The sequence below is a fragment of the Rattus norvegicus genome, chromosome 20 (genome assembly GCF_021556685.1).
Source record: "Rattus norvegicus strain SHRSP/BbbUtx chromosome 20, alternate assembly SHRSP_T2T, whole genome shotgun sequence".
Lineage (NCBI taxonomy): Eukaryota > Metazoa > Chordata > Mammalia > Rodentia > Muridae > Rattus > Rattus norvegicus.
In genome coordinates, this window is record NC_141553.1 from 8,390,549 (window position 1) to 8,409,852 (window position 19,304).

Below are 19,304 nucleotides of genomic sequence, written 5' to 3' on the forward strand. Positions count from 1 at the left end.
CTGCACAGCCCACCAATGGCAACGGCGCTGGGCGGGGGGAGTGCCCACATCCAAGATGGCGCCCCCAGGAGCTGGGAGCGGGTGACCGGCGGCGGGGAAGCGGCCTGGGCTGGCCCTCAGATTGCGGGGTCCCGGGGGCCTGTCGCGGGGCGCCCCCGTGACCCACTGACCAGGCCTTCCCCCGGGCCAGAGCGATGGCCGCCGAGAACAGCAAGCAGTTCTGGAAGAGGAGCGCCAAGCTGCCGGGGAGGTGAGTCCAGGACGCTGAGGGGAGTGGGGATTGGACCCAAAGCCTTCCAGATCTTGATCTCTGAATCCCGCCGTCTTGGGGCGCCCCCGAGGCCGGAGGGCTGGTGTCGGGGTAGCCCAGGCTAGAGCAGCTGTCAATCAGAGGAGCCTGGCCAGCTTGGGTGTGGGGTGCAGTCTAGGGTCTGGGGGCGGGGAACCTCAGCTTGGAGGTGTCAGGGAGCCCGGTGTGAGGGGCAGAGGAGTTGGGCGAGTTGACATTGTCAGTCTGGCCTTGGAGGGCCACCTGCAGACCGCTTTCGACTTTGTACCGAACTACTCAGGGGTCTCCAACAGCATGGGTGGCTGCCTGCATGAGGGTGGATGGCCCCATGGCCTTGGGTCCCAGTCCATCACCTTCCTGTTTTCTTTTTGTACTCCCCAGGGGTTCTGATGGGGCAGGCCTGCAGGGTATGAGCAAGGGAAAGTGAGGGGGAATTCTCAAGCCTGACCTTACTTTGTCTTGAGTTGGTCCTTTCTCATTAGAAATTATTACAGGGTGGCCACAGGGTGGAGAGTAAGTTACTTCTGACATTTTCTAATCACTTGCGCAATCCCTGAGAAGTGATGTGCTTTTAGTGTAGATGCATTAAATTCTCTGAATCCTCAGTTTTGTTGGAGAGCAGGCCTCCTGAGTGACTGACTTATTTTCTTAGTGTTTCTTTCTCTTCTTGGTGTATGTTGACATTCTGAACAATTGTCTGTCTGTCAGTCAGCCTTTGGATTACTGGCTCAGTTTGTTTTGGGTGGTGTCCTGAAAAGTGAAAGCCCTATGTGTTTTCACTACTGGGTTTAAGATTTCTGCCAGTCACAGGCTGCTTGGTGTTAGAATTTGTGTCTGATCATGGCCCTCACGTGTTATCTTTCCTTAGTGATTTGCCTGTAAGTCTTTTTGTTCAGGTGTACTCCTTTGACTTGTGACCTCGATCTCTTACCCTCCTCCTTTCTCTCCCCCCTCTCTCTCCTCCCCTTCTTCCTCCCTCTCTTCTTTCTCCCTCTTTCCTTCTCTCCATCTCTCTCCACACTATTGAGGACGCTCTACCACTGAGCTGCACACAGCCCCCTCTCTTTAAGTGAAAGAGAACCGAGAGTCAACCTTGGCTGTGTAACTTTTCTGAGCTGTCATTAGACACGTGGAGAAAGTTTAGGGACCAGGTTTTAGCAACTCGTATTAATATAATACCAGGGGAGGCAAGGGTAGCTTTGGTTTGAAGTGCTGTGGGGGTTAACGGTGTTCACACATTGAACAGTGACACCGTGTTTTTAGATAAGCTCCGCTTCCTGCCACTGATTTCTTTTTCCTTCCTGCTTGAGCGAGCTCTCCAGTCGCGCTGACTGCTCTTCTCTGGGAGTTTGCTACAGAGGGATCATGACAGTTTGATATCCTGAGATAATAATCGGTGGGGGGAAAAACTGGTTACGTCAGGAAGCAGGGGTGAGGGCAGTGGGAGATGGGCGATCTTTGTGCCTTTGGACGGCCAGATGTGGTGCACTAATGGTCTTTTGTTTCCTTTATTTCTTCTACTGGCCTATGGGAAGTCAACTTTTTAAAAAGTACTACTTTAAATAATTACATTTATTTATCTGTTTAATTAGTGTGTGTGTGTGTGTGTGTGTGTGTGTGTGTCTCCAAGGGTGTGCACTTGTGCATGTCACAGTGTTCAAGTGGAGGTCAGAGGAGGACAATTTACAAGAGTCAGTTCTCTCCTTCCACCATGCGGATCTCAGGGATTGAACTCAGGTCATCAGGCTTAGGGGGAAGCATCTTTATCTGCTGAGCTGTCTTGACGGCCCAAAAGCATTACTTTTGCTGGAGTAGGTGGACTCTTCAGTTTCTCCAAAGCTCTGGCTTCCTCTTTTCATTTTGAAACGTGGAGCCTTGGCGGCGAGAATTTTGGAGTCCGGGTCATCATGATTTATCATTGTTGTTATTATTTTACTTTTATCATCATCGTCGTTCAGATCCTCTTACCTGCAGGAGTCGCAGTCTACCTCAGCTTCAGTTTCCTTCATAGGGGAATAAAATCTCTTCCCTCAGAATCATCCGAAGGCTAACGGGAATGCCCTATTTGTATAGAACCCATTGTAAAGAACCTAGGACAGCGTTTATTTGCTACACAGTACTTGCTCCATAAATAGTCATTATTAATTACCCCCTCGTTATTAGAGCAAGCAAACATTTAAAAGGATGTTTCTCAGCTCCCAGGACTAGTTATTTGTCTTTTTTATTATGGAGGCATAAAAATGTTGCCATGATCCATAAACCACGATCCATACCTTGCCTGGCCAGGGGAGTGTTATCCCCTGTACACGCTCGTCAGAGAGCCCCAGAGCTCAGGGCTGTTGGGAAAAGCTGCTGTTCGTTCCCATAGAAGGCATTTTGGTTCCAGAACAGAACTTTTACATCTGAACTCTTCCCAGTCTGTGGAAGAGGCGTTTCCTCGTGATTCAGCCGATGAACTAGCTAGTGCCAGGTCCTCAGAAGTGTAGAAAGAAAGTTACTTTTCTCTTCTTTGCAGTTTGAAAGGTGAGAAAAGTGTAAATTGTAGCTGGTTACTTTCAGTTTCTTTGATCAGGATGGAGAGACCTTAGTGACAGCTGGAGTAGAAATTTTGTTCGAGCCTACAGCCTACATTCCAAAAAACAACAACAACAACAACAACAAAAAAAACAAAAAACAAAACAAAACCCAAAGTGGGCCAGAGAGATGGCTCAGCTGTTAAGAGCACTGGCTGCTCTTCCAGAGGTCCTGAGTTCAATTCCCAGCAGCCAGTAGTAGTTCCGTAATGGGATCTGATGCCCTCTTCAGTCATGCAGGTGTACATGCAGATAGAGCACTCATAGACATAGAAATACATGAATAAATAAACCTTTAAAAGAATAAAAACCCAAAGCATTCTTTAAATTTTGTTTTTTTGTCACTATATAGCCCTGGTTGTCCAGGAACTCAACTATGTAGACCAAGGCTGGCCTTGAACTCTTTTCTATTTTTTTATTTTTCGGAGCTGGGGTCCGAACCCAGGGCCTTGCGCTTGCTCTACCACTGGGCTAAATCCCCAACCCCGGCCTTGAACTCATAGAGATTGACTTGTCTCTGCCTCCCTAGTGCTGAGATTAAAGGCATGCATCAGCACTGTCCTGCAGGTTGGTTTTTTTGTTTTTGTTTTTTTTTGTTTGTTTGTTTGTTTGTTTTGTTTTGTTTGTTTTTTTGAGATAGGGTCTTACTAAGTTTCCTTAGCTTTCCTAGAACTCACCGTATAGACCAGGCTGGTCTCAAACTCAGAGAGATCCACCTGCTTCTGCCTCCCGTGGGCTGGGATCAAAGGTGTGCGCCACCAGACCAGCATATTTTTATTTTAAATGTTCAAGCGTTTTGCCTTCATGTATGTATACCACATGCACACCTGGCGTTGGTGGCAGAGTTGAATCAAAGCGATTTGGATGCCCCTGGAACTGGAATCATGAATGGTTGTAAGCTGTTATGTGGGTGCTGGGAACCAAACTTTTGGGTACTCCTCAAGAGTGATGGGCGTGCCTAACCTTGGAGCCATCATCATCCCCTCCCCACCAAATTTTTGTTGGTCTGCATTTATGTAAGTGGATCACGTGTGTCAGGGCCTGCAGAAGTCAGAAGAGGGCAGTGTATCCCTTGCTCGAAGATGACTGAGAGCAAACATGGCTGCTGAGAACTGAACCCAGGTCCTCGACAAGAACAGCCAGTGCCCCTAACCACTGAGCCACTTTTCCCACCCTTGATTTCAAGACCTTTCTGAAAAATATTTATTTTTTAGACAGTGTCTTATTATATGCTCTGGTTAGCCTCATTGTGTAGATCAGGATGGCCTTAAATTCACTGAGATCCAAAAAGGTGGAGTGCACTTTTAATCCCAGCCCTCGGGAGGTGGAGGCCGAGGCAGAGAGGCAGAGAGGCAGAGAGGCAGAGAGGCAGAGAGGCAGAGGCAGAGGCAGACAGATCTCTGTGAGTTTGAGACCAGCCTTGTCTACAGAGTGAGTTTTAGGACAGCCAAGGCTACACAAAGAAACCCTATCTTAAAACAAACAAACAAACAAACAAACAAACAAACAAACTTCATAGCGAGCCATCTGTGCGAGTTTCAGGACAGCCAGAGGCACATGGAGAAACCCTGACTTAAAACACAAAACAACAATAAACATCACAGAGATCCGTCTGCCTCTGCCCCTGGACGTTGGGATTAAAGGTCTATGCCAGCACACCCAGCATAGGTACCGTATTGATGTGTAGGCAGATAGGCAGCATGCGTCACTGTTACAAAATGGACCTATGTGCAGAATGCAGACTCAGTAACCTGATTGCCCGGGTTAAAATCCCAGTTCTGACACTCTCCAACCAGGTGACCTGCCTCAAAAACCAAACCGAACCAAAACTAAAAAACTAAAAGGGTAGTCAGGGCGTAGCTCAGTGGTAGAGCACTCATCTGAGACCTTGAGGTCAAGGGTTAGTCCCAGCACCAGGGAAATCCATTCTAGCCAACGTAGTGGTTGGTGACTTGGTCCAGTGTCTTCAGTGGCTATAGGACGTTCACACCCCACTCCCTCCCAACCCTGGCTCTATCCATTTAAGTGTCAGGAAGTGGCTAGACGCTGGGACAAATACCTTTCGCAGCTGCGCCATACGCAGCCAGACCTCGAAGCGCTACCCCCAAGTTTTGCAGGGACAGGCATGGGAGGCAAGTTAGGTGGTCCCTGTATTCACAGTGAGCAAGGCAGAGAGGGCTGAGCCGTGACAGGGAGGAGGAAAGAACGGTCGAGTGCAGATCCTTGAGACTTTGCAGATCCTTGACTGTGGGGAGTAGGGAGAGGGAGGAGGGGTCACTCGCAAGGACTGATCCTTAGAGAGGCAGTCAAGTGAAGAGGCTAGTGGACAAAGGCACCTACCACCGAGCCTGAAGATCCCAGGACCAGAGTAATAAAAATTAACCCAGGTTTTCCAACAGAACACTGAGCTCTGCCATACTTGATTTCCTTACTTATGGAGTGAGAGGCTTAGACTGAGTAGGCCTTGTGAGTAAGCATCACATGTACACGTGGACCAGGCATATTTGGCTCTCGGGAGCAGACTTGAGGGCTGGTACAGAAGGTGGGCTCTCCTGTGCTGTCCTTTTGAAAGTAGCAAATCACTGGCCCGGGTGAGCAGCTGAGTGTGGCAAAGTTGCCAAGCACTAGAACTCGAGGCTCAGACCCCTCCCTGTGGATAAGAAAAGTGAGGTCAGGCGGGAAGATGGCTTTCCCGGGTCACAGAGCGTACTTTGGGACTCCCTGCCCCAGTGCCCTGCCTCCCGGTGCTTCTGCAGTCTACAGAGTGTGGATACACGTCACGAAGGGCATAGGAGAGACCAGGGCAGTGTGAGCTGCTTGCCCCCCTCACTCCCCCCCGCCCCCCGGAGCTGGGGACCGACCCAGGGCCTTGCAGTTGCTAGGCAAGCGCTCTACCACTGAGCTAAATCCCCAACCCCTGCCCTCCCTCACTCTTGTTTCTAGGCCTCCTGCTAGGCTTTCTCTTGTTTTGCTAGTAATTTTTTTCTGAGATGTTATTGTCTTTATTTTCTGTGTTTGGGAGTTTTGCATGCACAAGTGTCTGTGCAGCATGTGCGTGCAGTGCCTTGGAGGACAGAGAGGGCACTGGAGCCTCTGGATCTGGAGTCACAGACAGTTGTGAGCGTCTGGATGCTGGGATTTGGGTCCTGGTCTTCTGGAAGAACAGCCCGTATTCTTACGAACAGAGCCATCTCTGCAGCTCCCAAATGTATGCCATTAAAGTCAAGGAGGGCTGGGGATACGGCCCAGTTGGTAGAGTACTTGGGTAGTACGCACGAAGAAGTGCTGGGTCCAGTTCCCAGCACCACATAAAGCCAAGCGGGATGGCAGTGGTGCACGGTTGTAATCATGGCACTGTGAGGGCGAGGGAGGACGGTCAGAAACTCAGGCACAGCCTTAGCCTCATGTGGAATTGTAGAGAACCCTATGCTCCAGGAGTATCACACGAACAACCAAACCAAACCAAAGGGAGTCATGGTTAATATTAAGGTTGAGGTTATTAGTATTAAAAGAAGCTGAGGTGCTAGCCCCCACTCTCTAGAATCTTAGAATTTGTGCAGGGGAGCAGGAGGATCAGGGGTTCAAGAACAGTCTGGACACGGGACAACATGAGATGAGAATAAAACATTGTTGGTGAGACACTTGGGATGGAGCAGTCTGGCCCGCACTGGGTTCTGCCCCCTATTGGTGGGTGAGGGAGAGAAAAGAAAAAGTTGAGAAAAATGGCCGGTTCCTGAAGTACATGGTCACCCATGTACTTTTAACCAAGGTCTCTCCCTGTCCTTTGGTCGTTTGTCATAGCTTTTAGGAATCTGATAGTAGACCAGTGCAGTGGCCGGTGTTTGCACAGGCAGGTCTATTATATCCCATTCTTGACTTGGAAATGTTTTTGCTGGTAAAGTAAGTGACTACAGAAGCTACTGAATTATTGCCGAAACAGCCAACCTTGAAGCCTGGAAGACTGCACGGAGCAGCAGTGTGAATGGAGTCCCATTGCCAAGTTCTTGGCATTTAAAATGGGCCGTTCTATTCTGGTGTTTGCTCAGCTTCCGTGTCTGCTGGTCTTTCCCACCAAGGCTTCCCCAGTGTCGCAACTGGGTAAGAAACCTCTGGCAGCACTTTTTGTGGGTTTGCCTTCTCTAATGCAGCAGAGGCTAGCCCCTTGGCTACATGTTGTCCATCCAGACAGAGCATGCGTGTTCTCTGGGCGCATGTAAGTCTGCAGTTTTCTGGTACCAGAGAGGAGGCAGCTGACGCAGAGAGCAGGCCTGTGGAGTTCTCACTTTACCCACTCAGGCTGGTAAGTGCCCGCTGGTGCGTGCTGCCTGTTGACACGCCACGAGGAAGCCACAGAGGCCACAGCTCCCTAGAAGCTGATATCTGCCCCGTGTTGGTGCTCCCCCAGCTGAGGAGAACAAACGGCTGGCTTTCCGGTTCTTCCACTAAGCATATGTCATGTTTGTGATCAGATAAAGTAGACGTGGAGCTGGGTGGAAACAGCCAGGTGTGGACTGATCCTGCTGGGCTGGGCCTGGAGCTCAGTGTCAGCATGCCTGCCTCTGGGAGCTGAAGTCCTGGGTCTCTCCAGCATCACAAGATGAAGAAGAGGGGAAGGGAGGAGGGGGAGGGCAGAAGAGGAGGAGGAAGAAGTGGGGGAGGAGGGGAAGAGGAGGTAGAAGGGGAGGAAGAGGAAGAGGGAGACCCATAGACATTAATTAGGGCTAGTGAGTGTGCTCAGTAGCTAAGAGACTTGCTCCCACAGCCCTGACAACCTGGATTTGATCCCTAGAACCCACGGTGGGAGGAGTGATTCCTGAAAGTTGTCCTCTGACCTCCAGCTATACGCCATGGTGTCTGCACTTACACACAGTGCACAAGAATAACAAAGAAAAGAAACGAGAGAAGTGTGGAAATGGACAGAGGGTCCCTGTACCGTGGGGCATAGCTGGCTGCTAGGGAAGGACCGTGACAGACATCAGTCAGGGTCTCCCTAATGATTTACATCTTCTGGGGCTGGAAATGTGGAGTGTTAGCGAGCAGGCCTGTCACCCGTCACCCGTGGGTGTGTACTATCTTTTCCTTACACTTTCCTTTCTGCCTGAAGATGCTTTTACACTTCAAGCAATTAAGTAGAATCTTATACTGTAGTCTAGGCTGGCCTGGTGTACTCTACATAGCCAAGGCTAGCCTCAGCCTGCTTAGTTCTAGAATCGCAGATGTGTACCCAGCCACCAACAGGGTAGAGTGGCAACCAGCTTGTCCCAGCACTGAGTGTGTGGTTCTCAAGGGGCCTGGCTGGCACGGGCTCATAGATGAATTATTTAAAATTTTTTGAATTATTTTGTGTGCATATATCTGGGGCAGAAAAGATTGTCAGGTCTTCTGGAAATGGAGTTTTGAGCTACCATGTGGGTGCTGGGAATTGAACCCTTATTTTCTAGACGAGCAGCCAGCACCCTTAACCACTGGGCCAGCTCTCCAGGCCCTCCTAGGTGAATTGTCAAGTCAGCAAATGGGCACCTTTGCTCTCCCGCTCTGCAGTCTGTCTTCGTCAGGCCCCTGTGATAATCTTGGTTTCTCTTCCTTTTATAACTTCCCACCTGTCTTCATTGAGGTTCAACAAACTGATTTATTATACAAAGTGTCCCTGGTTCAGATACATCATAGTCTAGTTCAAGAACACGCTAACAAATTCAATTTAGGCCCCGATGCCTCTGCTGCTGTGGACCGTCATTTATCAGAGCCTTTCTGGCTTTGCCAGCACATTAGCCAGCCTCTTTGAAAAATCGTCTCCTGGGAGCGGACGAGCCTCCTCCCTGGTAGTCGATGGCTTCTGGCCCTTACGGTTTGGTATGCCTTTTCTCAGAGAGGACGTGAAGACCTAACTTTCTAACCGGCCCAGTGGGATCTTCTGCCTTGTAGCGTTTATCTTAAATGAAACTTGAGATTTCAAGGCTTGAACCTGGGAGGTTCTGCAAATGTTAAAATGCAAACTGTGGTCTCTGGGTCTCCATGTTGTGTTTTAATTTTTGTTTTTGTGTAAGTTCCTTCTTCTCTCTGTGCACTAGGCTTTCCTTGTGCTCTGGTACCTCTTGGATTTTTCCTTTCCTTGTCCTTGGCCTAGGAAAGGAAAGGAACCCATCACTAGCCTTTTGGAGTTCGCACTTGTATAGTGCTCTGTGGCACAAATCAGCTGTCTTCCAGAGAGGCTAGGGAGTCGATATTTCTAGAGCAGAAAAAATCCAGAACTCAGACTCACACGTGAGGAGATTTCCTCTGACCTCTAGAATGAATGTCAAACAAGTTTGAAAATGCCATAATGATCTCTAATATCTTATATGCTTCTCTAAAAAATAAAAATGATATCCTGTGGAAATGACCGACTGGCCTGGATTCTTTTTGGGAAGCATCTTGAGGATTTCCTCTATCATAAAAAACAAAAATGTCAGTGAGCTTGGGGACTGGAGAGATGGCTCAGTGGTTAAGACTGCTCTTCCAGAGGTCCTGAGTTCAGTTCCCAGCACCCATGAGGCGATCTATCTGTAAGTCCAGTCCAGAGTATCTTATGATCTTATGCCCTCTTCTGGCCTCTGAGGGCACACATGTACGTGGTGGATATGTGCCCACATGGATGCAGACACACACACACACACACACACACACACACACACACACACACACACACACTCAATCCTATTCTGTTTTCTAAACACTGGGTGAGGATTAAACTATAAACGTGGGAGGGAGGAAGCAAGTCAGGGTGTCTTGGCAGTGTGTGCTGTTTTCTTGTGTGTGTGACCCACCCCACAGGCTGCTCCTCACCGCCAGGAGCTGTGCTGCGCCTCCCAGCCCTTTCAGACTGTGAGTTTGTACCATATTAAGGTGCTGCTTGTAGATGCCGCTGAATCAGAGAGGGACTCGTTTGCAGGGGGAGCAAGTGCTCTCCCTGAGGCTGGGTCCACTCTGCAGCCTTTCACCAAAGCTCTCTTCCTGCCCCCCACCCCAATTATAAGATACAAACGTGAACACCTTTCACTTTTAGTACTTTTGCAAAAATAACTGATGTCATTATGCTTAAAGTTGTGCATCTGTGATGCCATTCCTGGTTGTCAACTTGACTACGTCTGGGTGAACTAAACCCCAAATGGCTGGGCACAGCTGTGAGGAACTGATAGCCCTACTGTCTCTCCTTCCTTCCTTCCTTCCTTCCTTCCTTCCTTCCTTCCTTCCTTCCTTCCTTCCTCCCTCCCTCCCTCCCTCCCTCCCTCCTTCCCTCTCTCCCTCCCTCCTTCCCTCTCTCCCTCCCTCCTTCCCTCTCTCCCTCCCTCCCTCCCTCTCTCCCTTCCTTCCTTCCTTTCTTTTTTTTCCAGATAGAATTTCTCTGTGTAGCCCTGGCTGTCCTGGAACTCACTCTGTAGACCAGGCTGGCCTCAAATTCAAACAATCCACCTGCCTCTGCCTCCTGAGCACTGGGATTAAAGGTGTGTGTCACCACCACCTTGCTGACTTTTTTTTTTCCTTAATCTTTTGAAGTAGGAAGACTCACTTTTTTAAAAAATGTATTCTTCTCTTGTACAATACATCCCGACTGTAGCCTCCCCTCCCTCCACTCTTCCCACTACTCCTCATCTTCCCTCCCCCTATCCCCTGCTCCTCCATTTCCCTTCAGAGAAGAGCAGGCCTCCCAGTGATGTTAAGCGAACCCAGCATAACAAGATGCAACGAGACCGGGCACAGACCCTCGAATCAAGGCTGGATGACGTAACCCAGTGGAGGAAAAGGGTCCCGAGAGCAGGCAAGAGTCAGAGACACCCCTCCCCCACTGTTAGGAGTCCCACAAATGTCCCAAGCTAACAACCACAGTGCGAATGCAGATGACCTAGCAGGGAGAGACCCACGCAGGCTCCATGATTGTCACTTCAGTCTCTGTGATTCCCTACGAGCCCTGCTTAGTTGATTCTGTGGCCATGTTCTCCTGGTGTCCTTGATCCTCCAGCTCCCACAATCCTTCCCTCACCTCTTACAAAGGGTTCCGTGCGCTCCTGCTAAGGTTTGGGCGTGAGTGTTAGCATCTGCTCCCCTCGCCTGCTGGAAGAAGCCTATCTGGGTGTCTGAGTGGACACTGATCGGGGAACAGCAGAATATTATTGACTCCGTCACGGTTGGTTCTGCCATGGGTCTCTCCGCCATCCAGCTTAGTTCCTGGCCATCCAGGCAGAGGCTCCCGCCTGTGGCTTGGGCCTCATGTTGGCTACTCTCTCAAGCTCTGAGCCACCATAGCCCTAGGATATCTTGCCGGCAGGACAGGTGTGGGAGCCTCAGCAGGGAACTGAAGATCACCAGTTCAGGATCCGAATCCTCCGTCACTAGGAGTCCTCACTAGGGTCCTCCTCATAGGTTCCAGGAAGTTTCCACATCACCCCCTAAATGCCCCTAAATGCCCCTCTAGTGAGGCATCTCTCCCCGAGCTCTCACCCCCATCTCTCCCTCCTCAACCTGATCCTTCCTATTCTTACCCCAATCCACCATCAAATCTATTGTATCTCCCCTTGGGCCCCTCCTTGTCACTTAGCCTCCCTGGGTCTGGATTGTAGGGTGATTGATTATCCCTGACAGCCAATACCCACTGATGAGTCAGTAGGCACCATGTTTGTCATTCTGGGTCTGGTTGCCTTCCTCAGGATAATTTTTTTTCTAGTTGTTTTGTCTGTTCACCTGCACATTTCTGCATACCATTCTTCTGTAACAGCTGCGTAATAATCCACTGTATAAATATTCCAGTGTTTTTACCCATTCGTCAGTTGAGGGACATCTGGTTATTTTCAGTTTTCGGCCATTGTGAATGAAGCTTCTGTGAGTGTCCTTGTGGTAGGACGCCCAAGAGAGGCGTAGCTGGGTCTTGAGGTAAATCTACTCACAGGTTTCTGAGGAGCCGCCACACTGATTTCCCCATGGCTGTGCACGTTGGAACTCCCACCAGCGATGGAGGAGTGTTTCCCGTTGCTCCACATCCTGGCCGCTGTCACTTGTGTTACTGATCTTAGCCCTTATGACAGGTGGAATCTCACGATAGTTTTGATTTACATTTCCCTGATGACCAAGGGTGCTGAACATTTATTTCGTTAAGTGTTTCTCAGCCATTGAGATTCCTCTGTTGAGAATTAGGGAAGACCCACCTCTGCTCTGGGCCACACCTTCTGCTGGCGTGGAAGCCACGTCTCTCCGGCATGTCCATTCCTTCACTGGCGTTAGAGCCTACTTCCTTATGATTCTGGTGCCTACTGACGACCAGCCGAGACATCCAGCCTCTCGGACTGAACCACCACTGGATTCTTGGACCTTCCGTTGGTAGATGGCCATGGTGGAGCTAGCCGGACCGTGGCCTGTCAGCCATTCTAATAGATCCCTTTCTTTATACATAGATTCATTCTCTAAGTCCTGTTGCTCTAGAGAGCACTGACTAACACGGCACCTTGGGCAGTTTAGCTGGTACTTACCTCATGTCCGTGGGGCAGAATGGTCTCTTCCTTCAGGATGCTCGGGATTTATTTATTTATTTAACTAGCTCCTGCTGGTAAAGATTGGTTTCTTTCGGGGTTGGGGATTTAGCTCAGTGGTAGAGCGCTTGCCTAGGAAGCGCAAGGCCCTGGGTTCGGTCCCCAGCTCTGGAAAAAAAAAAAAAAAGAACCAAAAAAAAAAAAAAAAAGATTGGTTTCTTTCCAGTTCAGTTGGTCTCTGGTTTTTTCTTCTCTCTCTCTCTCTCTCTCTCTCTCTCTCTCTCTCTCTCTCTCTCTCTCCCCCTCTCCCCTACCTCTCTCTCCCTCTCCCTCCCTCCCTCTCTTTCTCTCTCTTTCTCTTTCTTTCTTTCTTTCAAATAATTTCTCTCGAGGCTATGGTGGTGGCACACACCTTTAATCCCAGCACTCGGGAGTCAGAGGCAGGAGTCTGAGGCTAGCCTGATCTACAGAGTGAGTTCCAAGACAGCCAGGGCTACACAGAGAAACCCTGTCTCGAAAAACAAAACTAACTAACTAAATAAAGAGTAAAAAAATTTACAATATGGACTAGACTGTGCCTACATTTATTGCAATCTGATAACTTGGAAATTTTATGTATTCTAGTGATTGTGTCTGTAACTCCTTTTGGATTATATTTATTTATTGTGTATATGTGTATGTGTGGGTATGTGCATGTCATGGCACATATGTAGATGTCAGCAAGTACCTGAGCCCCCTTGACAACCTCAGGTCATTTTTATTGTGACGTATCATACCACAGAATGTGTTATGGCTTGATGGATAGTAAAACTTCATTTCCCAGAAGCCCCTGTGTCTTGTTTGTTCCCACCCCTTTCCCATCACAGAGGGCCACTCCCTCTCAACTAGCCATTTCTTGTTTTGGGACAGGGTCTCAGTGTGTAGCCTAGACTAGCCTTGAACTCACAATGTAGCACCGGCTGGGGTCAAGTTCGCAAAGATCCACCTGCCTCTGGCTCCCAAGTACTGGACCGCCCAGACAGACAGACACAGTGTTCTCTCTGTTACTTACACATGATTCACGTTGTTACTCAGGCCCATTCCCCAGTGTCACTGCTAAGGCCTGTGCAGTTAATAGGTTACAGTTTGTCCTTAGAGAGGGACATTGAGGGGTTGACTTCTCCTTCAAGACTCAGAAGAACCATCCTGATCTGAGTGGTTTAGGTTTGCCTCCTGATACACACATCCTTTGTATTTTCCTTAGGGTAGATATTTGGGGGAGAAGGGGCTAGACAGATGGTCCAGCAGCTCCCAGCATCCACACAGCAGTTCATAACTGTGAATGAAACTCCGGAGGATCCGGTGCCCATTTCTGCTGCCTTGGGCACCAGGTACAGAAGCAGTTCATAGACATAGATGCAGGCAAACACCCATGAACATAAAGAGACCGACCTTCCTTCCTCCCTCCCTCCCTTCCTCCCTCCCTCCCTCTTTTCCTCTCTCCCTTCCCTCCGTCCCTCCCTTCTTCTTTTTTTTTATTTTTGAGACAGGGTTTCTTGGTGTAGCTCTGGCAGGCCTAGAACTCTCTATGTAGACCAGACTGACCTGGAACTCACCGAGATCCTCAAGGGCTGTCTTGAAGGGTAGGCTACTGTCTTTGGAATGATGGGGTGCCATCCCTGGAAGCAGGCTACTTCTCCAAGTCCCATAGCTCTGTGTCTCACCAGGCCCACAGTGGCCCATCAGCCCTCACTGAACCTGTGTCTCCCTACTTTCAGCATTCAGCCCGTGTATGGAGCCCAGCACCCTCCTCTGGACCCTCGGCTCACCAAAAAGTAAGTCAAAACCTTCTCCCGTCACTCACCCGCCCCTCCAGTTTGCTGAGTGACTGTCTCCTCCCTGGCCTTTCTATCTGCCTCTCTGCCCAGGTGAGCCAGGAGCAATCATCTCACTGTGAAGATTCTCACTGTGTAGACCAGGCTGGCTTCAAACTCAGAGACCTACCTCCCTCTGCCTTCTGAGTGCTGGGATTTTTTTTTTTTTTCTTTTTTCTCTTTTTCGGAGCTGGGGACCGAACCCAGGGCCTTGCGCTTGCTAGGCAAGCGCTCTACCACTGAGCTAAATCCCCAACCCCGAGTGCTGGGATTTTAAAGACACGTATCACTCTGCCTGGCCAAAGGGGCAGTTTTTAAAAAATTGATTTTGTATGTATGTTTGTTTGTATATATGTATGTAAGTAAGTATGTATATATGTGTATATGCATGTATGTATGTTTGCCTGAGTAATGTATATGCACTGTATGCATCATGTAGGTGCATACGAGGGCATCAGATGCCCTGGAACCGGAGTTGCGGGTAATTGTGAGCCACCATGTGAGTGCTGGGCACTAAACTCCGTTCCTCTACAAAATCAAGTGTGTTTTGGTTTTTATGTTTGCTTTGTTTTTTTCAAAACAGGGTTTCTCTGTGCAGCCCTGACTGTCCTGGAATTAGCTCTGTAGACCAGGCTGGCCTCAAACTCAGAGTGATCTAACTTGCCTCTCTGATTAAAGGCGTGCGCCACCATCACCAGGCCTAGCAAGTGTTCTTGACCTCTGAGTCACCTCTCCGGTCCATGAAGGAACTGTTACTGAGACAGGGTCTCCTTATGTAGTGAAGCTGGCTATTTTTAATTGTGTGTGTGTGTGTGTGTGTGTGTGTGTGTGTGTGTGTGTGCGCGTGTGCACATTTGTACACATGTGTAAATGTTCACAAGTGTGTGTGGGCACCCACATAGGGAGGAAGAGGGCACTGGATCCCCTGGATCTTTGACGCTATAGGCAGTGGTGACTGTCAGACATGGTGAACTGCGGTTGTCTGCAAGAGCACTGATTACTCTTAGTCAAGCCATCCATCTCTCCAGCCCCATGGGAGCTCTTTTTTAATTAGACAGACAGACAGACAGATAGACAGACAGTATGAATGAAATGAGTGAATTCTATATAGGAGGTGCTTTTAGCACTTTTACCTGCTTCCTTCTGAACGTGACGTGCTGTGAGATCCCTGAAGCTGTGGTGAATGACGGCGGGAGACTAGACGCGTCCACTCAGTGGCCTGACAGCAGGGTCTTATCAGGTTACGCATCGCAGCCCGGTGTTGCTGTAGAAAAGCATCCCATCTGGGGTTGGGGATTTAGCTCAGTGGTAGAGCGCTTGCCTAGGAAGCGCAAGGCCCTGGGTTCGGTCCCCAGCTCCGAAAAAAAGAACCAAAAAAAAAAAAAAAAAAAAAAGCATCCCATCGCCCGGGGACAGATGCTGGAAGAGCCCGTCCGGCTAGTTCTATAATTGACCGAGAGTCATGTAGTCAACATGGAAATCCCCCGTGCACACATTGTGTGTGCAGTGGGTACACTTACGCTCAGTTCCTTCCCCTTACTGTGCCTACATCAAGTGTCCCCTGGTTCTGTACCGAGGGCAGATCCTCAGGAGTATGGCCACGGCACAGACTGAGCAGCAAACTTCTGAATAGCTTTGTTTTAATGTTTCACGTGTTAAAGTGTAAAACCCAGGACACCTTCCCTGCTCTCTCCATAGAGTCACACCGTCAGTCGGCTTCACAGATACGAATGCATTAGCTCTAATTCATGGCTTCCCCTTCTCACGTCTGCCCTGTCTTGGTATTAATGATCTCGATCATGGGGCGGCGTGAGTGCAGCAGCAGACCGTTTTACAATCCCAGGTTGTTGCCGTAAAACATTTATCGCCCTTGTTTTACTACCTTTGTTTGGAGCTTTGATTGCTTTCTCTGCTCAGCTCCAGACCATCATTAATTACCGTGTGCTTAATCTCCATCATAGTAGAAGCTTCCACAGCTGGCCCTTAATTATCTAAACTGCAGGAGGACGCTAAGTCATCTCCTGTCCATGAATACCGACTCCAATTTGCTAAATTATTACTATTAGTGGCAGCATTGCCTGCCATGATTTTTATAGCTCAGATAAAACTCGTGTTATTGCTGGGCAGCCCCGTCAGCCACTTGCTGGCGTGGCAGACTCCTAAATGGATTGTCGGAACCGAGGCTGCGTGGCAGGTCCCACCTCCGGGTTACAGCACAGTGAAGCCTGGGCGGGGTTGGGAGAGATACGGTTTGCTTGAATGTCTCTAAATTTCCTACTCGCTTTACCTCAATTAACCATTGCCAGACCTTTTCTAATGTAATTCTGAGTGTTGCCCTCGATATGTACGAATCTCATGTCAAAACAGAGCCAAAGCAGTTCTGGAAGCAGAGCAGCATCGAGGTGAAGCAGGGTGATGGTGTCGGATCACACTCGGCAGCTCTCCTGTTCCAAGCAGCATAACCGGTGGCCACTCCTTGTCAAAGTGTCCTTCGCTGAGTCTTAGGCAAATGTGTCCCTTAGTGTGTTTCTTGAAGATTTTTACTGCCTTCTGGACTTTGTTTTTTCGATCCATTTTCTGAAGATTTTTTTTTAATGTTTATTTATTTATTTTATGCATGTGAGTACACTGTCGCTGTCTTCAGACACACCAGAAGAGGGCATCGGATCCCATTACAGATGGTTGTGAGCCACCATGTGGTTGCTGGGATTTGAACTCAGGACCTCTGGAAGAGCAGTCAGTGTTCTTAACCACTGAGCCATCTCTCCAGCCCTGAAGATTTATTTTTCCGTGTATGAGTGTTTGCCTCCTACATGAATACATGTGCACACCATATTTTTTGTGCTTGGTGGCTAGGGAGGCCAGAGAGGGCAACAGAGCCCTGAACTGGAGTTACAGAGGCTCGGGAGCCACTGTGTGGGTGCTGGGAACTGAACCCTCAAGGGCAGCCTGTGCTCTCACCACCCAGCCATCTCGATAGACCCAAGGATGTATTATTTGTTTTTTAAATTTTGTGTGTCTGTGTGTGTGCGTGTGTGTGTCCGTCTGTCGGTCATATATGGTGTTATGTGCTCATAAGTATAGGTGTCTAAGGAGGTCAGAAGTGTTGGATCCTCTGGGTAGAAGGCCTTAGAAATGGGGGCCCTTTAGGCACAGCCTGCTCTGCTGTCCACTGCAGCCTTGCCTTGCTGCCAGGGAGATAAGTGGAGGGAGGGTTTTAGTGATGTTTTTACCCCTTTGTGGTCCAGTTCCACGTATTGTATACTGTAGACTCTCAGGTGGCTGCTTCTCTCTGTGAAGTCTGGGAGAGAATCACCAAGCTCAGACTTTTTTTCTCTCGGCTGGCAGAGTTAAAAAGAGGGGGCTTTTCTTTTTTCTTTTTTTTTTTTTTAAGATTTATTCATTTATTATATATAAGTACACTGTTGCTGTCTTCAGACACACCAGAAGAGGGCATCGGATCTCTTTACAGATGGTTGTGAGCCCCCATGTGGTTGCTGGGAATTGAACTCAGGACCTCTGGAAGAGCATTCAGTGCCCCTAACCACTGAGCCACCTCTCCAGCCCAAGAGGGGGCTTTTCATTTTGAGACTCAGTGCCATATGCATGGACAGTTAACGTCACCCAGCGCCCAACAGCACCTAACATTCTACTCTGATGGCTACTCTGGCTCCCACTGGCCTAGCGGATCAACCTTGACACCTCAGTAGTCTACGGTTAAGGCTTGGTTCTTGCTTATGTGTGTCCAACATGGAGGAGGGCAGGCAAATGGAAGGCAAGCTGTGGTCCACCTAGTCGCTCAGTGACTCAGGCAGAGGGAAGCCCTGAGCCTGGAACCTTGCAGGTCACGGTGAGCAGGATGGGCCATGGGGCAGCTGTCAGCATGGTGTGGCTCCCTCACTTCCCTTAGCTCAAACTGGTCAGGTGGTTTCACCTGAGTTCAAGAGTGCCAGGAAGTAAGAGAGTGCGTGGGAGCCGATAAGCCCGATAAGCCCGGCTCTCTGCTCCTCTGTCTGCTCCTCGAGAGCAGCGGCTGGGGGTGGCGTTCTCTGAAGATGGACGGGTGTGTTGGTGGTTGTGAGTTATGATACTGTATGCCAAATGCTAATGAAGGTGGTCAGGCATGTCACCCTGCTCAGCAGTGCCGTCCCCTCTCTTGAAGCTTCATCAAAGAGCGGTCGAAAGTCAACTCAGTTCCTCTGAAGAACAAGAAGGCCTCCAGTTTCCACGAGTTTGCCCGGAATACCAGTGACGCTTGGGACATTGGCGATGATGAGGAAGAGGACCTTTCCTCACCGTCTCTCCAAACCCTGAACTCGAAAGTGGCTTTGGCCACTGCAGCCCAAGTCCTGGAAAACCACAGCAAGCTGAGGGTGAAACCGGAACGGTCGCAGTCGACAACATCGGACGTCCCTGCCAACTACAAGGTCATAAAGTCCAGCAGTGACGCCCAGCTGTCCCGAAATTCCAGTGAGTCCATCCTGCCCTTCTGTATCCTCTCAGTGGAGCTCGGCTACAGAGAAGAGTTCCCTCCTGCCCAGATCTTCTATGGCAGGAGGATGCACAAAAACAAAAACACTCAGCCAAAGGTCTGACGCCAGCACACTGGCTGTCCCCGCCCTTCCCTATGGCCTTCGCCAACACTCTCCCCCTTGTCCCTTTCCCTGCAGTGGCAGCCACACATTTCCCGTTGCTCTAGGCCTGGGCAGGTTTACAAATACTAGATGTGTTTAAAGGTGCCAGGGAATGAATTCACAAATAGTCCGCCTCCTCAGCCCTGGGGAGTGGCCGCCCACCTCAGGAGGCCCTTTTCCCATTTCTGTGATGCAAACAGCGTGTACTGAGGGACCAGGTCAGAGCCCCTGACATCAGCCCGCCCTGCAGCCCTGCAGGTTTTGTTTTGTTTTTCTAATTTGGGAAGCTGGCCTCAGTTCCTGCTGAGGGAGATGGTGACTTTAGATGTCTGGGCACTTTCTGTGTACATTTTTAAGGACCCACTAGTGTTGCTTTACAAATAAACCGGCCACTCCGACCTGGGCAGGGAAGTGCCCTCCCTCATCCTAGCTACAGTTAATAAGCTCACAGGCCATGG

The 19,304-nt window shown here is 49.5% G+C and overlaps 1 protein-coding gene across 2 annotated transcripts in view; it reads left to right on the forward strand.

The window, feature by feature from the left end:
• Positions 1-46: 46 nt before the first annotated feature.
• Positions 47-19,304, forward strand: part of Tbc1d22b (TBC1 domain family, member 22B) — a 56,038-nt gene continuing 36,780 nt past the window's right edge. The window contains exons 1-3 of one of the 2 annotated variants that reach the window (XR_015645024.1): positions 47-250; positions 14,117-14,173; positions 18,375-18,682. Coding sequence is in view for 1 of the 2 variants with exons in the window: in NM_001025059.1 (NP_001020230.1) it covers positions 195-250; positions 14,117-14,173; positions 18,375-18,682 (421 nt within the window). In the remaining variant the exon portion in view is untranslated. 2 annotated transcript variants of the gene reach the window in all.